The 26,474-nt window shown below is 38.0% G+C and overlaps 1 protein-coding gene and 1 pseudogene across 1 annotated transcript; both read left to right on the top strand.

Annotated features, from left to right (window-relative positions):
* Positions 1-1,644: 1,644 nt before the first annotated feature.
* On the top strand, positions 1,645-2,565 carry LOC129558906 (olfactory receptor 2T33-like; annotated as a pseudogene).
* Positions 2,566-24,912: 22,347 nt separating this feature from the next.
* Positions 24,913-25,881, top strand: LOC129558736 (olfactory receptor 2T8-like). The gene has a single exon (XM_055430120.2). The coding sequence runs from the start codon at positions 24,949-24,951 to the stop codon at positions 25,879-25,881; it is 933 nt and encodes a 310-aa protein (XP_055286095.2). The 5' UTR covers positions 24,913-24,948.
* Positions 25,882-26,474: the final 593 nt, after the last annotated feature.

The following is a 26,474-nucleotide window of genomic DNA, read 5'->3' as shown; positions in this document are numbered from 1 at the left end:
ATTAAACTTATGAAGCAAGAAATTGGTATGCTTATAATTATATCTTATTTACAACTATTTTGATTAACAGAATATTTAAATCTTTTAATAGCATAATGGACATTGGTGGTATATGCTAGATACTAAAGCAATGCCAATATTTATTAAAGATATGGTGCTTATTTTCAAAACTTCCACAATTCATAAATTAACTTACAGCAGAAGTAAAATAGTATTGCTAAACCATAGATTATGAATAAAGCCCAAAGATTAAAATACTAATCTATTACTCTCTTCCAAAGTTTGATTTGAAAGGAAAAGATAAATGTCACATAAGATAGCAAGCTATTTGCGTAAAAATCCAGTTCAGTTACCATAGACACTTACAGGTAACAGAAGCTAGATGCTTTAGTGAAAAGATAACTAATCCCTGGAAGTAACTATAATGCTGCAAATTTTATATGTAGGTGGTACTATATTAATTTTGCATATAAATTAATTTAGGCAAGTAAAAAGTACTTAACCAATTAATCAGTTAAATGAGTATGATAATTAATCTGTTAATTAATAATTAGATCAGGTGACAGATTGATATATCTCCTACATTTAAGGATGTATGATTACTGGTAATAAAGTGCAAACAAGCTACAAGTAAAATCAATTTTTTATTTTCCTTTACACATATGTAAGAAATTATGAACTTTTTGTAATGCATATGTTTAACTAAATTCACATTCATTTTGGGAGGACATATTAGATATGAATGTTAACTGTTGAAAGGTCTCTAAACTGAGAGAAAGTCCCTGTGATCAGAAAGACAGCTGCACTCAGGTCTGGAGTACTGAGATCATGGGTTGCTTGCAGGTGTGGAAGAAAGAAATTTAACAGTTTCTTCTCCTCCCAGAAAACTGAGTTTTAGAACTTCTATATTTGTTTTCCACATATTTATTAATCAAAATTTGTACATCGTGACATTGACTGAACTTGTGAAAATAACTTAAACAAATATAGGAAAACTACACAATATTCATCAGATATATCACATCAACATTGACTAAAATGAATGAATGAATGTATCTGTAGCTCCCTCAACATAAAAGTCCCAAAATTATAGAAAGCTGTCATCATCCAATAATGTTTCCCAACTCTAGGTGTAAATGATGTGTGATATACTGACAAAATACACAAAATTATAGAAATGCAGTTAGTACTACTATATATGGGCTTCCCTGGTAGCTCAGCAATAAAGAATTCACCTGCTGATGCAGGAAATATGGGGTCAATCCCTGAATTGGGGAGATGCCCTGGAGAAGGAGATGGCACCCAACTCTAGTACTCTTACCTGGGAAATCCCACAGACAGAGGAGTCTGGCAGGCTATAGTCCATGGGGTCGCAAAAGAGTCAGATACGCCTTAACGACAAAAGAGCTATTATACATACACGTTATCAAATCTATTTGCATCCAAAATAAAGTGTAATTACAAAGAGATGGAAGATAGGATGCTAAGGCAAACAATTATGAATGCAAATGTTAAAGTCATAATTATGCCTCCCAGTATCATTTTTTTCTATGTTATTTGATCCAGCTTTTGTAAGGAAATGTCCAAGCTTCCTTTTAAGCAGGAATTTCCTAAAATTCTTTGTCTTCCAGGAATAACTGAGACATGGAAAATACAAATGTCACCACAGGAATAAATTTCATTCTTCTAGGACTCTTTAACTACACAGAGACCCATCTGTTCCTCTTTTCCGTGGTGTTCATGACTTTCCTCACCTCCCTGATGGGCAATGCCTTCATGATCATTCTCATCTATGTGGATCCTCGACTTCACACACCCATGTACTTTCTGCTTAGCCAGCTCTCCCTCATGGACATGATTCTCACTATTGTCCCCAGAATGGCAGCCAACTACCTGATGCACAATAGGTCTATCTCTCCTGCTGGCTGTGGTACTCAAATCTTCCTGTTTCTCACTCTGGGAGGAGGCAAGTGCTTCCTCTTAGCCACCATGGCCTATGACCGCTATGTGGCTGTATGTCACGCCCTGAGATACCCAATCCTCATGAATCAGAAGCTCTGCTTGCACACTACAGCAGGCTCCTGGCTTTTGGGAGAGGTGGATGGGCTGATGCAGGCTGGTGCCACCCTAAGCTTCCCTTACTGCCACTCTCGAGAAATCAACCACTTCTTTTGTGAGGCACCATCACTTGTTCACCTTGCCTGTGATTTTTGAATTCTTCATGTGTGTCTGCTGCATTCTGATGCTCTTAATCCCACTGTCTCTCATTTTGGCTTCCTATAGTCTCATCCTGGCTGCTGTGTTTCATATGCAGTCCACTGCAACCAGGAAGAAGGCCTTTGCGACCTGTTCTTCCCACTTGGCTGTCGTGAGGCTCTTCTATGGCACTAGAATGTTTACATGCGGACCAAATCTTACCATTCAGTGGGCTGTGACAAGGTTGTCTCTGCCTTTTACACAATTTTGACACCTGTGTTGAACCCCCTTATATACAGTGTGAGAAATATAGAAGTCAAGGGGGCTTGTAGAAAGTGGCTGGAGAAACGTTTTCAGTCATCTACATAGTGAACATAATTTGCTAATATGTCATCACTCAAATTAGATTCAGGTTACAAAATATTTTGTGTGTCAATATACTTGGTGCTCCTTTGCCAATTTGCGCTGCTTTTTAAAAATGTGTTAGATAAACTACTACATGTTAGATAAGTTAATAAAAATTACATTTGTAATCTTTTCCATACCTTGTCATATTATTTTTCTGAACTTACCTTGTGATTAAATGTGATTATATGTGATTTAGAAAAAATCATTCGGTAAAAAATAAGCAGATGGGACTATAAATATGTAGGTTAAAATATGTAGTAATCGTGAAAGGAAAAATTCAACAACTTTGTCTAAAAAAAGCAACTCTAATTAAAATGATTAATATGTGATAAATATTATCACATGTTAATATAGATAATATATTTATACACAGTAATATTTTTTAAAAAGGATGAACTATTTCTTCACTTGCTAATAGGAGTATCTAATTAATATGAAATGCTGTAAATAAAAAGAAAAGATCCTTGTCTTTGATCACAAGGAAAGTCTTAGGCCTGAGGTTTCCGGTTTTTGGGTTAACTGAATGGAGTTAATATTATTGGATGAGTTTTATCTCATGAGCTCTTGACAAGTTTCTTTTAAGGTATTTTATTTATAAGAGAGGAAGGAAGAAAGAAAGGGAGAGAGAAGAGGGAGTGAGTGGGGAGGAAAAAAAGGAATGAAAGAGAGACATGTATAGCATACACATAAATTAATATAGATATTACATTTTAGATCTTCAGGGAATAAATTATTTTTTAAATGAAAACAACATGTGTGTGTATAGGTTCAATGATTCTGATTTTACATGTCATGTCAGAGCCTTGAAGATAAAATGTTAGTAAAGATGAAAGGAAAAAAAACCTGTAAAAACAAAACACAAAGCAATCAAAGAAAATGGCAATAGAAGCATGCATATTGATAATTTCTTAAATGAAAATGGATTAAATGCACCAAACAAAAGATATACACTGACTGAGTGGACACAAATACACACAAATACAAGACCTGTATATATGCTGTCTACAAGGAACTCAGCTGAGACCTAGGAACTCATACAGATTGGAAGTGTTGCAATGAAAGAAGGTATTCCATGCAAGTTCCAAATCACAAGGTTCCATTCCAAATCACAAGATAGCTGGGGTTGCAATACTCACATGAAGCAAAATAGACTTTAAAATAAAAACTGTTAGAAGAACAAAGACATACACAACATAATGATCAAGGAATCAATCCAACTAGAGTATATAAAAATTATAAATTTATATGGACCAAACATATGACCACCTCAATATAAAAGGCAAATACTAACAACCATAAAAAGAGAAATCAACAGTAACATAATAATATTGGAGCACTTTAACTCCCCACTTTCACAAATAAGCAGATCATATAGACAGAAAATTATGTTCTAATGAGGTGGATGAAATTGGAGCCTATTATACAGAGTGAAGTAAGTCAGAAAGAGAAACATCAATACAGTATATTAATGCATATATATGGAACTTAGACAGCAATGATCACTGCATGTACAAGGCAGCAAAAGAGACACACATGTAAAGAACAAATTTTTGGACTCAGTGGGAGAAGGCAATGGTGGGATGATTTGAGAGAATAGCATTGAAACATGTACATTACCACATGTAAAATAGATAACCTGTGCATGTTCGATGCATGAAGCAGGGCACTCAAAGCTGGTGCTCTGGGACTACCCAGAGGGATGGGGTGAGGAAGGAGGTGGGAGGAGTGTTCAGGATGAGGGAGGGCACATATACACCCATGGCTTATTCATGTTGATGTATGGCAAAAATCACCACAATATCATAAAGTAATTAGCCTCCAATTAAAATGAATAATTTAATTTTTTAAAAGTTTATGGATTTATGTAGCAATCTATGGTGAAAAATACTATTTTATACTTTTATATTATTTGTACAAGTAAAATATTTAAATATGCAATTTGCATATACACTCTAATGTGTATACTGTTTATTATTATTATTTATTATTCATCCCCTTCTCCATACTGGGTGGCAGATTGACATTAATCAGCTGAAGATGTTCCATGATTCTCAAGATTCACTGTTTCTAGTGGATGCTGAAATGAATTACCAAAATTTTGTGCTTTAAAACAACAGAAATGTATTATCTCATGCTCTTAAAGGCCAAAGATCCAAAATGAATTCCACTATGTTGAAATCAAGGTGTCAGTAGGGCTCACTACTTCAAGAGGTCCCAGAGAATAATCTTTTCATTGTCTGTTCTAGTTTCATGTGTTTGCCAAAATTTCTTGTCTTGTGGTTGAAGGACTCCAAACTCTGCTTGTGTGCCAGTTATTCACATTGCCTTCTTTTCTTCTGACTTTGTTGAATCTCTGTCTCCCTCCTGTAAGGATGCATGTTATGACATTTAGCGTCCATCCTGACAACACTAAAATAATCCTCCCATCTTGAATTCCTTAATGACATCTGCAAGAACTTTGTAATATAAGACCATTGTCACAGGAGATTAGTACTTGATATCTTGACGGACAAGTATTTAGTCTACTACAATTCATCTCAACTTTAGAGAAAGGTCTCATTCAATGCTTTGTAAATATGTTTTTTGGGAAATTTTCAGTCACTATTTCTATAAATTTGTCTTAAGTACTAAATCTTTTCTATTCTCCCTTAACAATTCAAAGTCTAAAATATTTATCTAGTTATTGACCCATGGTTCTCCAAGGCCTTTTCATTTTTTTTAGTAATTTTTTATGCTGTTTTTTAGATTGGATAATTGCTATTGATTTGTCATCATTATGACCAATTCTCAATCTGTCATTTCCATTTTGCTATTGAACAAATCTAGAGAGAGAAATATTATTATTATTATTATTATTACTGCGCTGAGCTCAGTTGCTCAGCTGTGTCAAACTCTTTGCAACTCCAGGGACTGTAGCTCACCAGGGGTATTTTCTAGGCAAGAATACTGGAGTGGGTTGCCATGTCCTCCTCCAGTTATTTTGTTACTGTCCATTTTGGTTCTATAAAGGCCATTCATTTTTACTTTATTCTTTCTTTGTTGAGATTTTCTGTTTTATTCATTCACTTAAAGGTGTTTATCCTTGAGGAGTTCTAAGATGATAGAGGAGTAGATGGACATAGAATGCATCTCTCTTTACAGATGCATTAAGGATACATCTATAGATGCAATGATTCTCATAGAAAACTATTTGAACACTAGCAGAAAGCCTTGGTCAATGGAAAGGCCTATAAGGATCCATGACTAACTGGCAGGATGAAAGAACAAAATGGAGAAGGAGAAGGGGAGGAAGTAGGACCAGACCTGCACCATGGTGGGGGGGTTGAGGGGGGCTGAAGCAGGGGAGAGATTCCTGCATCAGGGGAACAAACAGTGATTAAAGGCACAAAGTAACTGAAATTAAAAATATACTAGAAAAAAATCAATAGAAAAACTGAGATGGAAGAATGGATAAGTGAGTTGGAAGATAGAATGCTAGAAATAAAAGCTGAGGAGCAGAATAAAGACAAAGAATGAAAAGAATTAAGGATAGTCATAGAGACCTCTGGGACAACATTATCCATACCAATTTTCAAATTATAGGGGTCCCAGAAGAAAAGAAAGACAAGTATGATAAAATATTTGAAGAGATTGTCTTTAAAAAATCCAAGGAGAAGCATGCTGAGAAATGAATTAATCAAACTAACAAAAATTAACCACACACACAAGAAATATTTAAAGCAGCAAGGGAAAAGCAATAAATAACATACAAAGGAATCCCCATAAGGTTAACTGGTGACTTTCAGCAGAAACTCTGAAGGCCAGAATGGAGTAGCAGCACATATTTAATGCAATGAAAAGGGTGGTGGGGACCCTACAACCAAGATTGCTCAATCCAGCAAGGATCTTATTCAGATTAGACAGAGAAGCCAAAAGCTTTGCAGACAAACAACGCAAAAAGAATGCAGGACTATCAAACCAGCTTTACAATAAAAGTGAAAGGAATTTTCTAGGTGGGAAAAATAAGAGAACTAACAGATGTACATAAACAAACCCCAAACAATTAAGAAAATAATAACAGGAACTTACATATCAGTAAGTAACTTGAAATTAAATGAATTAAATGCTCTGACCAAAAGACAGAGACTGGCTGAATGAATACAAAAATAAGACCTGTAAATATGTCCTCTACAAGAGATCCACTTAAGACCTAAGGATACATACAGTCTGATAATAAGGGGATGGAAAAAGTTCTTCCATGTAAATGGATATCAAAGAAAGCTAGACTAACATCACTCATTTCAGAAAAAAAAATAGACTTTTTTTTTGACACAACATGATTATCAAGAGATCAAACCAAGAATACATAATATTTGTAAACATTAGTGCACCCAAGTACTGCATTTCAGACTCTTTTGCTGATTAGAGCTACTCCATTTCGTCCATGGGATTCTTGCCCACAGTAGTAGATATAATGGTCATCTGAGTTAAATTTGTCCATTCCCATCCTTTTCAGCTCACTGATTTCTAAGATGTTGATGCTTATTTTACCACCTGCTTAACCACGTCCAATTTACCTTGATTCACAGACCTAACATTTCAGGTACCTATGCGATACTGTTCTTTGCAGCATCGGATTTTATTTTCATCACCAGACGACTGAGCATTGTTTCCACTCTGGCCCAGCCACTTCATTCTTTATGGGGCTATTAGTAGTTGTCCTCTGCTCTTCCCCAGTAGCAAATTGGACACCTTCCAACCTGAGGGACTCATCTTTTGGTGCCATATTTTTTTGTCTTTTTATACAGTTCATGGCATGTTGAAAAGCAGAGACATTACTCTGATGACAAAGGTCCATATAGTCAAGGCTATGGTCTTCCTAGTGTTCATGTACAGTTGTGAGAGTTGGAATGTAAAGAAGGCAGAGCGCCAAGGAATTGATGCCTTCAAACTGTGGTGCTTTAGAAAACTGAGTCCCTTGTACAACAGGAGATCAAACCAGTCAATCTTAAGGGAAATCAATTCTGAATACTCATTGGAAGGACTGATGCTAAGGCTGAAGCTCCAGTATTTTGGTCACCTGATGTGAAGAGCCAATTTATTGGAAAAGTCCCTGATGCTGGGAAAGGTTGAGGGTAGAAAGAGAAGAGGGTGTCAGAGGATGAGATAGCTGGATGGCATCACTGATGCAGTAGACATGAACTTGGGCAAACTTTGGGAGATGATGAGGGACAGGGAAGCCTGGTGTGCTGCGTTCCATGTGGTCACAAAAAGTTGAACACGATTTGGTGACTGAACAACAACAATTCACCCAACATAAAGCCATGTCAATACATAAGGCAAAAGCTAACAGCCATGTAAGGGGAAATTGACACAATACTATTAGGGGACATTCACACCACACTTACACCAATGGATAGATGCCGGGAGCCAGCGAGGGAAATCCTACCCGTGGCAAAGGTCAATTGGGGAAGAGGCCTGACGGGCAAAGGCTAATCAGGGCTCGAGGAGCCCCCTGGACTTACCTGAGCATCTACCCCAAAGAAAACCGGAATCTGACTGATTTACTATCTTACGCCTCTTACCAAGTCCTCTAATACTTACGGGGGTTTCCCCCCAACCACCTTTCTCTGAAAACATTAATTCAGAGCTGTAGTTTAAAAGTTCTCCTCGGCTTAATAGGAGTATTCCAATCCAAGCCCCTCTGATAGCTTTCTAACTTGCATGACAAGTTTGTCCGGGCTCCTAAAATGCAGGAATCTGTTGAAGAAGTTAAAATCACTAGAATAGTACTAGAAAAGATTTCATTGTTGAATCAATGCTTGCTGCAGTTTCCTCTATCTATTGTATCCTTGGAAATATATTAATCCTTTGACTTAACCACATCAGATCTTAAGTTAATAAGTTCCTTTCTTGCAGCTCACTACACCGGTGCCTTATAGGAATGTAACTTTGTTATGTGTCTACCACCTAACTTTAGGAAAGTCACCTTAAAAGAAAAGTCTTTTACTTGCTAACTAACCTATTGTCAGGAGAGAGGGCCATAAAACTGTTAGCAGGCCCCCTGGCCAGAAGATGATGTAAATCACCTAAAACTTTTATCACACAAAAATAAGCCCTGATCCTGATAAGGGTCAAGACTGCTGACCCCACGTGATTTTGGTGTGAATCTATACCTCCCTTTCTCTGTTTCTTATGCGCATAACTTAGGGTATAAAAGCAGCACTGGAAAATAAAGTTTTGGGCCTTGCTCACTGAAGCTTGGTCTCCCCGTGTCGTTCTTTCTCTTTTTCCATCCTTTTCTCTATTCTCCTTTTTCTGGTTGAGATCCTTGGAGCGCTGGGCCCTCTGAGTTTACTTATCTGCCTGGGCTTCTAAGACCCACTCGAGGGGGTGCCCTGGTGGGGTGCCTCAAGTGATTCGAGAGGGCGCCTGCGGCCTACGTAAACAGAGCAAGCCCCGTGCTGGGGTTTTATTGGTTTCCAGCGTAAACCAAGGAATCATCAGCCCCTGTCTCTCTCTCTCTCTTTCTCTCTCTCTCTCTCTAACGCCGACGCCGTTCATCCCGAGGATACCCTGGGTCATATCGGGGCTGGACCCCGATAGATAGATCCTCTGGACAGAAAGTGAATAAGGGAATACAAGCCTTAAAAGGCACTTTAGGCTAGATGAACTTAACTGGTATTTATAGGGCATTCCATTCAATATTAGCAGAATACACTTCTTTCTCAAGTCCACAGGGAACATTCTCCACAATAGATCACACCTTTGGTCACACATTAGGCCTCAGTAGTTTTAAGAAAATTGAAGTTGTATCAAGCCTATTTTTCTGACCACAATAATATGAGATTGCATATCAAAAACAGGGAAAAAATGCAAAAAACACAAACATGCGGAGGATAAGTAATACACTTCAAAACAACCAAGGCGTTTCTGCAGAAATAAAAAAGGAAATAAAAAAAGTAACCAGAAGCAAATTAAAATGAAAATAAGATGACCCAAATATACCGGATATGTGAAAAGCAGTTCTAAGAGGGAAGTGTATAAACCCACTTGAAGGGGGAAAAGAAAAATTCTTACCTCACAAAACAAGAGAAATCTCAAATAAATGGCCTAATAATTAGAAAAAGAATAATAAGTACAACAACAACAACAAAAACAAAGTTAGAGGGAATGAAATCATAAAATCTGAGTGAAAGTAAATGAAAAAGGAAGAAAGCAATAGCAAAGATCAGTAAAACTAAAAGCTGATTCTTTGAAATATAAATACAATACATAAACCGTTAGCCAGAATAATTAAGAAAATAAAGGGAGAAGATTCAAATCAATAAAATTAGAAATCAATGCAATTCAGTTCAGTCGTGTCCGACACTTTGCGACCCTATGGACTGCCGCATTCCAGGCTTCCCTGTCCTTTGAAAAATTCCTGGAGTTTACCCAAACTTATGTCCATTGAGTCAGTGATGCCATCCAACCATCTCATTCTCTGTCGTCCCCTTCTTCCCCCGCCTTCAATCTTTCCCAGCATCAGGGGCTTTTCCAACGAATCAGTTATTTGCATCAGGTGGCCAAAGTATTGGAGTTTCAACTTCAGCATCAGTCCTTCCAATGAATATTCAGGACTGATTTCCTTTAGGATGGACTGGTTGGATCTCCTTGCAGTCCAAGGGACTGTCAAGAGTCTTCTCCAACACCACAGTTCAAAAGCATCAATTTATTGGCACTAAGCTTTCTTTATACTCCAACTCTCACATCCATAGATGACTACTGGAAAAACCGTGTGAGAAGTAAAGGATCTGAGAATTCTACAGACCATGCCACAGACACTTCTGAGGCATGATGAATAATTTACATACTGTTCATGAAAATGACACTCTTCAGGTGAGATATATGTGCAGTCACAAGAGATATTGATTAATTTATAGAACCAGCAAAGATAAAGACTTGGGGAGTGAAAAAGTGATACAGGCACCATGAGAAAGAAAAAAATAAGATCTATATCCTTGTCTCATGCTTCGAGTTATTTTTCAGTCCCAGAGTTCACCCAATGAAAGAGACCAGGTCACCCGGAGAAAGGGCTAACAATTCAACAATAATTTTATATGTTCAAATATAAACCGATCTTTCTCAGGGATACAGTAGCCATTTACCAGAGTGGGTGGAATTTTTAGCCTGGGCTTGCGTAGCAAAATGCCATAGACAGGGAGGATCAAAACACCTATTTTTCAGAGCTCTGGGTGTTGAGAAGTCTAAGATTCAGGTGCTAGCTAACTTGGTTCCCAGGGAGGCCTCACTTCAGAATTTATAGAGGCTGCCTTATCTTTATATCCTCACATGGCTTTTTCTCAGTGTCTGTGAAGAGAGAAAGGTTGAGCTTTGCTCTCCCTTCCTCTTACAAGCACACAAATCCTACAGATCAAGGACCCAACTGCATTACTTAATTTCACTTAAATGAGCTTTTTATAAGCTTTTTCTCCAAAAACATTCACATTTGGAGCAAGAGTATCCAACATAAAAATTTGGGTAATGAAATTCAGGAAATAGCGCAGAGCATAGACACACTCAGTTCAGTTCAGTTCAGTTCAGTCACTCAATTGTGTCCGACTCTTAGCGACCCCATGAACCACAGCACGCCAGGCCTCCCTGTCCATCACCAACTCCCGGAGTTCACTCAAACTCATGTCCATCGAGTCGGTGATGCCATCCAGCCACCTCATTCTCTGTCGTCCTCATCTCCTCCTACCCCCAATCGCTCCCAGCATCAGAGTCTTTTCCAGTGAGTCAACTCGTCGCTTGAGGTGGCCAAAGTATTGCAGCTTCAGCTTTAGCATCAGTCCTTACAATGAACACCCAGGACTGATCTCCTCTAGAATGGGCTGGTTAGATCTCCTTGCAGTCCAAGGGACTCTCAAGAGTCTTCTCCAACACCACAGTTCAAAAGCATCAATTCTTCGGTGATCAGCTTTCTTCACAGTCCAACTCTCACATCCATACATGACCACTGGAAAAACCATAGCCTTGACTAGACGGAACTTGGTTGGCAAAGTAATGTCTCTGCTTTTTAATATGCTATCTAGGCTGGTCATAACTTTCCTTCCAAGGAGTAAGCGTCTTTTAATTTCGTGGCTGCAATCAGCATCTGCAGTGATTTTGGAGCCCCAAAAAATAAAGTCTGACATGGTTTCCACTGTTTCCCCATCTATTTCTCAAGAAATGATGGGACCAGATGCCATGATCTTCATTTTCTGGATGTTGAGCTTCAAGCCAACCTTTTCACTCTCCTCTGTCACTTTCATCAAGAGGCCTTTGAGTTCCTCTTCACTTTCTGCCATAAGGGTGGTGTCATCTGCATATCTGAGGTTATTGATATTTCTCCCGGCAATCTTGATTCCAGCTTGTGCTTCTTCCAGCCCAGCGTTCCTCATGATGTACTCTGCATATAAGTTAAATAAGCAGGGTGACAATATACAACCTTAACGTACACCTTTTCCTATTTGGAACCAGTCTGTTGTTCCATGTCCAGTTCTAACTGTTGCTTCCTGACCTGCATACAGGTTTCTCAAAAGGCAGGTCAGGTGGTCTGGTATTCCCATCTCTTTCAGAATTTTCCACAGACTAGCATGAGCAAAATCCTTAGATCTTTTGAGAATTGTTGGTTACAGACTCTGAATTGACACTAAAGGGTTAAAATAGAGTGCTTTCTCCTTACTACTCCCACTCGTCTATTTGGGACTTTGTTGCTTTCTATTAGATTTACTTTAAGGTCTTTTGGATAGAGTTCCAGTTTCCTAGTTTAAAACTGATGCTGTTATCAGCCATTCTGACTGGTGTGAAATGGTATCTCATTGTGATTTTGATTTGCATTTCTCTGATTATGAGGGATGTTGAGCATTTTTTCATGTGTTTGTTAGCCATCTTTATGTCTTCTTTGGAGAAATGTCTGTTTAGTTCTTTGGCCCATTTTTTGACTGGGTCATTTATTTTTCTGGAATTGAGCTGCAGGAGCTGCTTGTATATTTTGGAGAATAATCCTTTATCAGTTGCTTCATTTGCTATTATTTTCTCCATGCAATAAATGCTGGAGAGGGTGTGGAGAAAAGGGAACCCTCTTACACTGTTGGTGGGCATGCAAACTAGTACAGCCACTATGGAGAACAGTGTGGAGATTCCTCAAAATACTGGAAACAGAACTGCCATGTGATCCAACAATCGCACTCCTGGAAATACACACCGAGGAAACCAGAACTGAAAGACACATATGTACTCCAATGTTCACTGCAGCACTTTTATAATAGCCAGGACATGGAAGCAACCTAGATGTCCATCTGCAGATGAATGGATAAGAAAGCTTTGGTACATATACACAATGAAGTATTACTCAGCCATTAAAAAGAATGCATTTGAATCAGTTCTAATGAGGTGGATGAAATTGGAGCCTATTATACAGAGTGAAGTAAGCCAGAAAGAAAAACACCAATACAGTACACTAACGCAAATATATGGAATTTAGAAAGATGCAAATGATAACCCTGTATACGAGACAGCAAAAGAGACACAGATGTATTGAACAGTCTTTGGGACTCTGTGGGAGAGGGTGAGGGTGGGATGATTTGGGAGAATGGCATTGAAACATGTATGTTGTCATATGTAAAACGAATCACCAGTTCAGGGTCGATGCATGTTACAGGATGCTCGGGGCTAGTGTGCGTGGATGACCCAGAGGGAGGATAAAGGGAGGAGGGAGGTGGGAGGGGGGTTCAATAAGGGGAACTCATATACACCCGGGGCGGATTCATGTCAATGTATGGCAAAACCAACCAATATAATATTGTAAAATAATTAGCCTCCAATAAAAAATAAATAAAAATAAATAAAAAATAAAACTGATGCTGTTATCAGATATGTGCCTTGTATATATGTGAAACCTAGAAAAATTGTACAGATGAACCTATTTGCAGGGCAGGAATAGAGATACAGAGGCAGAGAACTGGCAAACAAGCCTGGGGCAGGAAGTAAGGCTATAGGCTCAATCAGTGATTCAGGAAATTGAGTTTGCATATGTGTACTGACTGGGTTTCCCTGATGGCTCAATCCCAAAGAAATCACTGCAATACAAGGCAATGCAGGAGACATGGGTTCAATCCTTGGGTCAGGAAGGTCTCCTGGACAAAGAAATGGAACACACTCCAGTGTTCTTGGCTGGGAAATTCCATGGACAGAGGAGCCTAGTAGGTCACAGTCCATGGGGTCACAAAAGAGTCAGAACGTGACTTAGTGACTAAACAAAAAAGAACAAATGTACACTGTCTGCCATGTTAGAAACAGATAGCTAGTGGGAAACTGCTTTAAGGCTCCAGGAGCTCATTTGGTGCTCTGTGATGACTTAGATGGGTGGGATGAAGGGACTGAGAGGGAGGTTCAAGAAAGAAGGGATATATGTATACACATGTCTGATTCACTTCCTTATACAGCAGAAAATGCACAACATTTTAAAGCAATTATACATCAGTAAAAGCAAAAACAGAAAGCAAAAAAAAAGAAAAAGCCAGTTCTTTTAAATCAAAAGCTAGGTGTGTCAAAAGATGATTTGATTTCTTCATTTGAGCATGCTCCTTGTGGACAAATTCTTAACTCCCCTATAATTTTGTACAGGAAAGAAGCCATATTTTTACTGAAATAATCATACTTGCTAGGTATGTTCTGATTCTAAAATCACATGATGTACCTGGTCTGTGCTACCAGAAACCAACTTCTGTGAATGACAATCAAGGGTCCCTTCACTTAGACTTCTTACTGAATATGGTTTATGGAGTGTTCCATATATTGCTCTGTGCTCCCATATTCCCCTTCCCCTTTCAGGACAGAAGTACTTATTCCCCTGCCTACTAAGGGTACTAGCATCAAATATTCTTGCTAGTCCTTCTCATAACATTGTTTTTATGTGAGAAAAACTATGTTGTGTAAAGTTATGTTTCCTCACTGGGAAAAGGCCACATTCAACCAATGCTTCTGTGGGGGCACAAAGGAGACCTCTTGACCTACTACAGGAAATTGATGGGGGCATGTCTTAAATCTTCCTGGGTTAATCTTCTGACAATATCAAGGTTCAACATCACTGTGCCCATTTCTGTTTCTTTTATTCCAAGCAAGTTGATTCTAAGAACAATAAACTTCCTCCATGCCTGGCAAGCTACAATCCATGAAGTCCTAAAGAGTAGGACACAACTGAGAAGCTAAGAACATTACTATCTCAGTCTCAGAGTCTATGTACCATGAACTAACATGTCCCCCCTAAAGTGTCCCCTAACTCTGAGAGTAGAGAAGGCAACGATAGAGTAATGTTTACTACCCTTGCTTCCTGTCCATTCATATGTGACTTCTTGACTCTACATTCTAGCCAGGTGTTAGATGTTCTTCTCAAAATTTTGAAAATTTCAAAAGCTTGAATATCTAACTTCCACATGTCTCCCAGAGAAGAGTTGGAAAACATCCTGTCCTCCTCTCACTAAAATGAGGGTCTGGTAGAAATTTGGTTTCTGAAAGCTATGCCCACAGTTTATTGTTGTCATTCAGTCACTCAGTTGTGTTTGACTTTGCAACTCCATGGACTGCAGCATGCCAGGATTCCCTGTTCTTTACCATCTCCCAAAGTTTGCTTAAACTCATGTTGACTGAGCGAGTAATGCCATTCAACCATCTCATCCTCCATCGTCCCCTTCTCCTCCTGCCTTCAATCTTTCCCAGCATCAGGGTCTTTTCCAATGAGTTGGCTCTTCACATCAGGTAGCCAAAGTATTGGAGCTTCAGCCTCAGGATCAGTTCTTGCAATGAATATTCATCATTGATTTCCTTTAGATTAACAGGCTTGCTCTCCTTGCTGTCCAAGGGACTCTGGAGAGTCTTCTCCAGAACTACGGATAGAAAGGATCAATTATTCAGCACTCAGCCTTCTTGATGGTCCAACTCTCACGTCTGTACGTGACTACTGGAAAAGCCATAACTCTAATTATATAGACCTTGTTGGCAAATTAATATCTCAGCTTTTTAACCCTGTCTGCAAGGAGATCCAACCAGTCCATTCTAAAGAAGATCAATCCTGGGTGTTCATTGGAAGGACTGACGCTAAAGCTGAAACTCCAGTACTTTGGCCACCTCATGCGACGAGTTGACTCACTGGAAAAGAGTCTGATGCTAGGAAGGATTGGGGGTGGGAGGAGACGGGGACGACAGAGAATGAGATGGCTGGATGGCATCACCGACTCGATGGACATGAGTTTGAGTGAACTCCGGGAGTTGGTGATGGACAGAGAGGCCTGGCGTGCTGTGATTCATGGGGTCGCAAAGAGTTGGACACGACTGAGCGACTGAACTGAACTTTATCATAGCTTTTCTTTCAAGGAGAAAGCGCCTTTTAATTCTATAGCTGCAATCACTGTCTGCAGTGATGTTGGACTCCCCAAAAATAAAGTCTGCCACATATATTTGCTGTGAAGTGATAGGACCAGACGCCAAGATCTTAGTTTTTGGAATGTTGAGTTTTAACACAACTTCTTCACTCTCCACTTTCACTTTCATTAAGAGGCTTTTTAGTTCCTCTTTGATTTCTGCATAAGAATGGTATCATCTGCATAACTGAAAGTTATTTATATTTCTCATGGCAATCTTGATTCCAGCTTGTGCTTCATTCACCCAGAATTTTGCATGATGTACTCTGAAAGAGGAGAGTGAAAAAGCTGTCGTAAAACTCAACATTAAAAAAACTAAGATCATGGAGTCCAATCCCATCACTTCATGGCGTCCAATCCCATCACTTCATGGCAAACAGATAGGGAAATAATGGAAACACTGAGAGACTTTATTTTGGGGGTTTCCAAAATCACTGCAGATAGTGACTGCAGCCATGAAATTAAAAGACTCTCCTTGGAAGAAAAGCTGTGACAAACCTAGACTTATTGAAAAGCAGAGACATTACTTTGCCAACAAAAGTCCATCTAGTCAAAGCTATGCTTTTTCCAGTAGTCATGTATGGATGTGAGAACTGGACTATAAAGAAAGCTGGGCACTGAAGAACTGCTGCTTCTGAACTGTGGTCTTGGAGAAGATTCTTGAGAGTCCTTTGGACTGCAAGGAGATCCAACCAGTACATCCTAAAGGAAATCAGTCCTGAATATTCATTGGAAGGACTGATGCTGAAGCTGAAACTCCAATACTTTGGCCACATGATGCAAAGAACTGACTCATTTGAAAAGACCCTAGTGCTGTGAAAGATTGAAGGTGGGAGGTGAAAGGGATGACAGAGGATGAGATGGTTGGATGGCATTCACCGGCTGAATGGACACGAGTTTGAGTCAGCTCTGGGAGTTGGTGATGGACAGGGAAGCCTGGTGTACTGCAGTCCATGTGGTCGCAAAGAGTTGGACACGACTGAGTGACTGAACAGAACTGAACTGAACACTGCATAGAAGTTAAATAAGTAGGGTGACAACATACGGCCTTGATGTATTCCTTTCCCAATTTTGAACCAAGCTATTGTTCCATGTCCAGTTCTAATTGTTGCTTCTTGACTGCATACAGGTTTCTCAGGAGGCAGGTAAGGTGATCTGTTATTCCAGTCTCTTTAAGAATATTCCACAGTTTGTTGTGATCCACACAAGGTTTTAGCATAATCAGTGAAGCAAAAGTAGATATTTTCCTGGAATTCTCTTGCTTTTCCTATGATCCAGTGGTTGTTTGCAATTTAATCTCTTGTTCTGCCTTTTCTAAATCCAGCCTGTATATCTGGAAGTTTTCATTTCATGTACTCTTGAAGTCTAGCTTAAAGAATTTTGAGCATTATCTTGCTAACATGTGAAATAAGTGCTATGGTGCAATTGCATGAATATTCTTTGACATTGCCCTTTTTGGGGATCAGAATGAAAATAGGCCTTTTCCAGTCCTGTGCCCACTGCTGAGTATTCCATCTTTACAGACATATTGAGTGCAGCGCTTTAACAACGTCATCTTTTAGGATTTGAAATAACTCAGCTGGAATTCCATCACTTCTGCCAACTTGTCTGTCATGATGCTTCTTAAAGTTCTCTTGACTTCATACTCCAGGATGTCTGGCTCTAGGTGAGTCGTGGTTATCTGGGTCATTAGATCTTTTTTGTATAGTTGTGTGTATTCTTGCCACCTCTTCTTTATTTCTTCTGCTTCTGTTAGGCCTATACCATTTCTGTCCTATATTGTGCCCATTTTTGCATGAAATATTCCCTAGCTATCTCTAATTTTCCTGAAGAGATCTCTAGTCTTTCCCACTCTATTGTTTTCCTCTGTTTCTTTGCACTACTTGCTTAAGAAGATGGCTTAAAAATACTTTCTTATCTCTCTTTGCTCTTCATTGGAACTCTGCATTCAGATGGGTATATCTTTTCTTTTCACCTCTTCTTTTCTCAGCTGTTCGTAAAGCCTCCTCAGACAACCATATCACCTTTTTGCATTTCTTTTTCTTGTGGATTATCACCTGTTGTACAATGTTATGAACCTCTATCCATAGTTCTTCTGGCTCTCAGTCTATCAGATCTAATCCCTTGAATCTATTTGTCATGTCCACTGTATAATCATAAGGGATTTGATTTAGGTCATACTTGAATGGCCTGGTTGTTTTCTGTACTTTCCTCAATTTAGGTCTGAATTTTGTAATAAGGAGTTCATGATCTGAATTACAGTCAGATTCCAGTCTTGTTTTTTGCTGACTGTATAGAGCTTCTCCATCTTCAACTGCAAAGAATGTAATCAATATGATTTCGGTATTTACCATCTGGTGATATCCATGTGTCGAGTCATCTCTTGTATTGTTGAAAGAGGGTGTTTGCTATGACCAGTGCATCCTCATGTCTAAACTCTTGTTAGCCTTTTCCCTGCTTCATTTTGTATGCCAATGTCAAACTTGCCTGTTACTCCATGTATCGCTTGACTTCCTACTTTTGCATTTCAGTTACCTATGATGGTGTTAGTTCTAGAAGGTCTTGTAGGTCTTCACTGAACCATTCAGCTTCAGCTTCTTCAGCATCATTGGTTGGGGCATAGACTTGGATTACTTTATATATTTGCCCCGACAATGAACCAAGATCATTCTGCCATTTTTGAGATTTCATCCAAGTAGTCCATTTCAGACTCTCTTGCTGACTATTTGGGCTAATCCATTTCTTATAAGCGATTCTTGCCCACAGTAGTAGATGTAATGGTCATCTGAATTAAATTCGCCCTTTCCCATCCACTTTAGTTCACTGATTCCTATAATGTTGACAACTAAAATCTGGGCTTTTCTCGATTCCTTAAACAAACAAAATAACTATTACATCTCACTTGGATTAAGCAATTACAATATCATATGTTTTTACAGAGTCATCTTTTTTCAATAACTATTCCATTAGAAAAATATACATATAGATAGATAAATAGATATATGTTCAGTGGTTCAGTCATGTCTGACTCTTTGCAACCTGATGAACTGCCATGTACCAGGTTCCCCTGTCCTTCATAATCTCCCAGAGTTTGCTCAAACTCATGTCCATCAAGTCAGTGATGCCATCCAAACATCTCATCCTCTCTTGTCCCCTTCTCCTCCCACCTTTAATTTTTCCCAGCATCAGGGTGTTTTCTAATGTTCCAATTATTCACATAAGGTGGCCAAAGTATTTAAGCTTCAGCATTAATCCTTCCAATGAATATGTAGGATTGATTTCCTTTAGGATTGACAGGTTTGATTTCTTTGCAGTTCAAGTGACTCTCAAGAGTCTCTCCAAAAGCACAGTCCAAAAGCATCAATTTTTCAATACTCAGCCTTCTTTATGGTCCAGCTCTCACATCCATACATGACTACTGGAAAAACATAGCTTTGGCTATATGGACATTTTTGGTAAAATAATGTCTCTGCTTTTTAACAGAGTCTAGGTTTGTCATAGCTTTTCTTCCAAGGAACAAACATTTTTTAATTTTAATTTCATGACAGTAGTCATATATATATATATATGCATACATATCTTACAATTGTGGAAGGTCATACTTATATTTACTCTTAGACAGTATCACTGAGGTGGTAAAAATGCAATGAAAAAAAATGCTTTTCCTTGACTTTTAAAATGCGAAGTAAAACAATATTAAAATTGCAAAATTTATCCCAGATAGAATCAAATTGCAAAGTTTTTTGCAGAATATATATTATCTGCTATAATGCCCTTATTATGATAATGGATTTTATTACATAGACACAAACATATAAATATAAAATTATATACAATTATATTACATAGACACAAACTAAATAGAACTTATAATACATAGTGATTCTACCAAATATTAGTAAATTCAGGGAAAAAAAGCTGAATTCTACCATAGACTTTATCAATGTAACTGCTGAATTTGACCAAAACTCGTCTTTCAATAATACACTCTTCATTAAAGTTCAAACAGGTAATACTAGGATCAGATCAATCCACTCCTTAGAGTATTTCAAATAGAAATCTCTTTCCAGGCTTATTTTCATTTTACTGTTTTCTTGTAATGAATTCTTTATTATTTTGAAAGCATGTAGGGATGTATATTGATCTCTAAAATCCTTGAAAAGTAAACAGCTCTGAGGATCTCTGAAAACCTTGAAAAGTAAACAACTTCAGCATCCAAAAAGTCATACTTATGCAGCTCTAACATATTAATGGGATAGTAAATTTAGAAAAATGGCAATAGGCCAGAACCCTTAATAGGTCACTGCAGGTGAGTATTATTGAGTAAGTTTGGTGCTGCAAGACTAGAAAAGCCTTCCTCCACTCAAAGAGGAACATTAGGAGGATGCCACTCAGATAGGATGCAGATCCAGACTGTTGGAGTTCATACTTTATATCTTACATGAGTAAGTGATATTAATCTCTAAATATTTATCAGCTATGCTTATGAAATTTGAGTTCTTGAAAGTCCATAGTCATATTATTTTCTCTATACTTTTACAAACAAAATCCAATTAATTATCTATTCTATAATCTGAAGAACTAAAACATGTTACCTGATACAGTCATCAGATTAAAATACTTGTATAAACCTGCCAATTCCACATTTGATTTGGCTGTTGCTATTTTATTTTTTACAGACTAGATTAATAAATCCTCTCAACATTCTGGGGGAAAATTTAAAGTTTTAATGTTAAGGCAACAAAGATTAGAAAAATATAGAAAAAATCATAGGCAATTTAAATATTCTGTGATTATGAGAAAATAAGAGAGGTTATACCTGAACCTTCTGGTACTATAGTAAAAGAGATGTGTTTGTGACTTAAAGTAAAAATATCACAATTTTAGCTCCATTCTAAATGAAGGACTATAAAGACAGAAGAAATGACAGAACATTTCTAGCATCCTGAAACCATGTGACAAAAAAGAAAACATTTATTTTAGAGTATTTCTATTCCTACACTAGGTAGAAGTGAGCTTTTATACTTGCCCTTAATATCATTGTAAATACTTTATTTGAAGATGAGTTGAGTTCTCATTTACAATTTCACCACATTGTGATTCCATAGTCAATTTTGTTAAAAATTATCCTTCAGAATAGGGGCATTCTGGGGACTTCCCCGGTGGGTCAGCTGGTAAAGAACCAGCCTTCCAATGAAGGAGAGGAAAGAGATGAGGGTTTGATCTTTGGGTCAGGAAAATCCTCTGGAGTAGGAAATGATAACCCACTCCAGTATTCTTGCCTGAAAAATCCCAAGGACAGAGGAGCCTGATGGGCTACAGTCCACAGGATCTCAGGGTCAGATACAACTGAATGCACACTTCAAACGTGTCATAAATGTTCTAAATAGTGGCAAATATTTCATTTAGTAATATGAAAAGATAGAAATTTTAATTAAAAAATGAAACACTATCACATCTTAGGAAATAAAATAATTTACTACTGATTTGTTTAATTGATACAGTTAGTTGACCTTTACCTTCCCATAAAATCATCTGAACACTATTATCATGCTGACTGATCATTTATATTCATGATGACTGCTTGTGTTTATATGTATTAAACCTAAAAATGAAATGTATAGCTATATCACTATTTCCATTGTAAAGTTAGGAGTTAATGATCTCATATTTGATAATGCATTTCAATACAAGTGGTATAGTTATAAGAAAATATACTTTGTAAAATGAAAATTCGTGTAAGCTATACTTATTATTTAAAAACATAAAAACCTTTCTTGAATGATATAAGCAAAAATCAAGCACAAAGTTTAAAATAGTTATACTATATATATTTATCTTTACAAAATTAAAAATAATTACCATGTGTGAGGGCTTCACTGTTGGCTCAGCTGGTAAAGAACCTTTCTGCCAAAGCAGGAGACACATGAGACCTGGATTTGATCCCTGGGTCTAGAAGATCCCTTGGAGATGGAAATGGCAATCCATTCCAATATTCTTGACTGGAAAATTTCACGGACAGAGGACCCTGGTGGGCTACAGTTCATGGGGGCACAAATAATTGGATACAACTGAGCATGCACAGACATACACATGTGGTAACAAAAAAGTCCCATTAAATTAATTGATACCCATATGCAAAAATGGAGGGGAAGCAACACAAATGTCCATAAATGGAATGAATTTATAAATAAAATGTAGTACAGGCTTACAAAAGAACATTGCTCATTCTTAAAATGGAATGAAATTCTGACCCATGTTCAGTTCAGTTCAGTTCAGTTGCTCAGTCGTGTCCGACGCTTTGCGACCCCTCAGACCACAGCACGCCAGGCCTCCCTGTCCATCACCAATACCTGGAGTTTACCCAAACTCATGTCCATTGAGTCAGTGATGCCATCCAACCATCTCATCCTCTGTCGTCCCCTTTTCCTCCCACCTTCTATATTTCCCAGCATTAGGGTCTTTTCAAATGAGTCATCTCTTCGTATCAGGTGGCCAAAGTATTGGAGTTTCAGCTTCAGCATCACTTCTTCCAATGAATATTCAGGACTGATTCCCTTTAGGATGGACTGGTTGGATCTCCTTGCAGTCCAAGGGACTCTCAAGGGTCTTCTGCAACACCAGAGTTCAAAACATCATTCTTTGGTGCTCAGCTTTCTTTATAGTCCAACTCTCACATCCATACATGACTACCGGAAAAACCATAGCTTTGACTATACGGACCTTTGTTGGCAGAGTAATGTCTCTGCTTTTTAATATGCTGTCTATGTTGATCATAGCTTTTCTTCCAAGGAGTAAGCGTCTTTTAATTTCATGGCTGCAGTCACCATATGCAGTGATTTTGGAGCCCCCAAGAAATAAAGTCAGCCACTGTTTCCCCATCTATTTGCCATGAAGTGATGGTATCAGATGTCATAATCTTAGTTTTCTGAATGTTGAACTTTAAGCCAACTTTTTCACTCTCCTCTTTCACTTTCATCAAGAGGCTCTTTAGTTCTTCTTCACTTTCTGCCATAAGGGTGGTGTCATTTGCATATCTGTGGTTATTGATATTTCTCCTGGCAATCTTGATTCCAGCTTGTGCTTCATGCAGCCCAGCTTTTATCATGATGTACTCTGCATCTAAGTTAAATAAGCAGGGTGACAATATTCAGCCCCGAAATACTTCTTTTCCCATTTGAAACCAGTCTGTTGTTCCATGTCCAGTTCTGACTGTGGTTTCCTGACCTGCATACAGATTTCTCAAGAGGTAGGTCTGGTGGTCGCTCTTCCCATCTCTTGAAGAATTTTCCACAGTTTATTGTGATCTACACAGTCATGTTACAGCATGGACAAACTGTGAGGGTATTATGATAAGGTAAATAGGATAATAAAAAAAAATACTGTAGGATTTATCTATTATTCCTGTGAGGATATTATGATAAGTGAAATCAGATAATCGAAAAGAAAATAAAAACAATACTGTATGATTTATCTATTATTCCTATAATAGTCAAATTTATAGAGATAGAAAGTAGACCAGTGATTTCCAGGAACTGATGAGAAGGGGTAACAGATAATTATTGTTATTGTTTAATTGTTAATAGTGTCAGTTGGAAATGATGAGGAGTCTGGGGATTAATATCAGTGATGGATTCACAACAGTGTGGAAGCACTTAATTTCATTGTATTGATGGTATACTTAAGCTAATTTTAGAAACTTGCCAAACACCCTGCAGTCACTGAGTTACCCATTAAATTGTAAACAATTAACTTCTATCAACCTTCAACAATAAAAGTAATGAAAACAATAAAAAATAAGGCTTCAACTCAAAAGTATGTTAGGATATTTTGAGGTCCTCAGAAGAATGATACTGAGGGTTGTAATTAGGATTGTATATAGTTATTAGTGGTTCAAACTGATTATTAGAGATATGATAGTGTGCAGATCACTAAGCTCTGGAAAATGAAATACATTTTACAAATAGAAATTGTATTTTCATGATATTTAACTTTAAAACAACTGGCTAAAACCCTTCAGTGTGATGCTGCCAGTACAATGATGATAATCAAGCTATAGAATAAAGGATTGAATGAGCCTTTTGCGGTACTTTTCTACTTCCTAATTGCAGTCTAGTATGGGATGGATGTAAAAGGTGGGGGTAAAAGGAGTAACTGTGGAAGAAGTGGACTCCCTCTACCATGTAACTTCATCGAATCACAGCTTAGCTTTGAAGCTGAATTAGCATCTTACTCCTGCAGTTATTGTTGCATTTATTCAACTAGCTATTAATAGAACAGTTTTGGTTCCAGGATTTCAGAGATGGAATTGCTTTTAAGGACTTAGATCTTCCTGAAACTGAAGAAGAAATTAATTTAGCTCTGTAGCTCTGTTTACATAAAAACATGAATTTGAGCAAGCTCTGGGAGTTGGTGATTGACAGGGAAGCCTGGCGTGCTGCAGTCCATTGGGTCGCAAAGAGTCAGACACGACTGAGTGACTGAACTTACATAAAGAAATAATAAGCTTTATTTATTTATTTTTCTTTATTCAGTAAAGTTTGTGTTTCTGTGACTTTGCAGGTAAAACTTCTCCCTACGCAAAATGCCCTTTCAGTTATGAAAGTTTGCATTTAGTGTTATGGGATTACTTTGGGGGGAAATGTTGTAAGAAGGTCATTATTGATTTCAGTGTATAGCTTGGCAAGTTTGAAGTAAATGCACTAACATTTGCAAATTGTATTTCCATTTGCAGACTCAGTTCTTCCATGACCTAGGCATAAAAATATAAGTCTTCTTATTTTGAAAGTAAAAATGCCTTTAAAGTTTAATCAGTGTCAAGAATTATTGGATTTTAGTGTGTTTCAATAGATTTCAGTATGTTATTTATATGTAATCATCATCTATTTCTCCATTTGCAGCATCTCTCTTGTTTGAAATCATGGAAAACTGGAATATCACTGCAGATTTCATTCTCCTAGGTCTCTTTAACCACACTGGAGCCCACCAGTTTCTCTTTGTGTTGGTTCTGATAGTTGCCTTCACCTCCCTAGTGGGCAATGCCCTCATGCTTCTCCTGATTCTCCTGGACCCCCGACTCCACAGGCCCATGTACTTCCTACTGAGCCAACTCTCCCTCATGGACCTCATGCTGATTTCCACCATTGTGCCCAAAATGGCCGTTGACTATTTGACTGGCAGGAAGTTTATCTCCCCCACTAGCTGTGGGTTCCAGATCTTCTTCTTTCTCACTTTAGGAGGGGGTGAGTGCTTCCTCTTAGCAGCCATGTCCTATGACCGCTATGTTGCTGTTTGTCATCCACTGAGATACCCAGTCCTCATGAGTTGGAAATTATGCCTCAGTATGATTTTGGGGTCTTGGCTCCTTGGCGCAGCTGATGGACTCATGCAGGCTTCTGCTACCCTGAACTTCTCATTTTGCAGCACACATGAGATTGATCATTTCTTTTGTGACGCTCCCACTCTTGTGCGTTTAGCTTGTGCTGACACTTCTGTCTTTGAGTATGTCATGTACATCTGCTGTGTGTTAATGCTCCTGATCCCCATTTCCCTCATCTTGATTTCCTATAGTCTTATCCTTGCTGCCGTTCTCCGGATGCATTCTAATGAAGCCTTCAAGAAGGCATTTGCCACTTGCTCCTCACACCTGTCTGTGGTGGGACTCTTTTTTGGAGCTGGAATTTTTACCTACATGAAACCTAAATCCTATAGGTCAGCTAACTACAATAAGGTTGTATCAGTGTACTATACTATCTTTACCCCTGTGCTGAACCCCCTCATCTATAGTCTGAGGAACAGTGAGGTCAAGGGAGCTCTGCAAAAGTGTATGGACCGATGTGCTGCCTATGAATAAGATTACGTTGACTTGCCCTAGAGTTCAAGGCTGTGCAAAGTGATTATACAAGAAATCCTTGAGAGAAGTTACATACACAATATATCTGTAAATGTTGTTTCTGTTGTACTTTGAAATGGAGATAGACATCTAGTTTTGGATTTTTTACTAAACTGTCATCAACAAATTAGATTACTGGTTATTAAAAATCTGTTGATCACAAATCTTTATTATAATGTTCCTACATCCCCCCTCACAATAAATATTTGTTGAAAGAATGACTAGTCAAGCAATATTGAAGTTTTTTTTTAATTGAGGAAAACGTATAAACCCTAGAATACTCACATGTTTAGGCTTTCAACTAGTTTCAATAGTACATGCATGTATAGCTTACACCCAGTACCAAGAGATAAAAGTTTCACAAGACTAGAATGGTCCCACATCTCCTTTTCTAGTGAAGTCACTCAACCAAGAAACAAACACTGGTCTGATTCATATCTCTATCAATTAGTCTAATCTATACTAGAATTTAATATCAACGAAACTGTGCAGTAGGTATTTTTCATATATCTTAAGCCTTTTTTTTAACTGCTATATTTTTAAATATTCCTATA

Source organism: Moschus berezovskii, chromosome 8 (assembly GCF_049115385.1).
Source record: "Moschus berezovskii isolate FMDL1 chromosome 8, NW_MosBer_1.0, whole genome shotgun sequence".
NCBI lineage: Eukaryota > Metazoa > Chordata > Mammalia > Artiodactyla > Moschidae > Moschus > Moschus berezovskii.
This window is presented reverse-complemented; position numbering and strand designations above follow the sequence as displayed.

Coding starts and splice junctions, on each gene's coding strand:
- LOC129558736 (XM_055430120.2), top strand. CDS start 24,949: ATGGAAAACTGGAATATCACTGCAGATTTCATTCTCCTAGGTCTCTTT.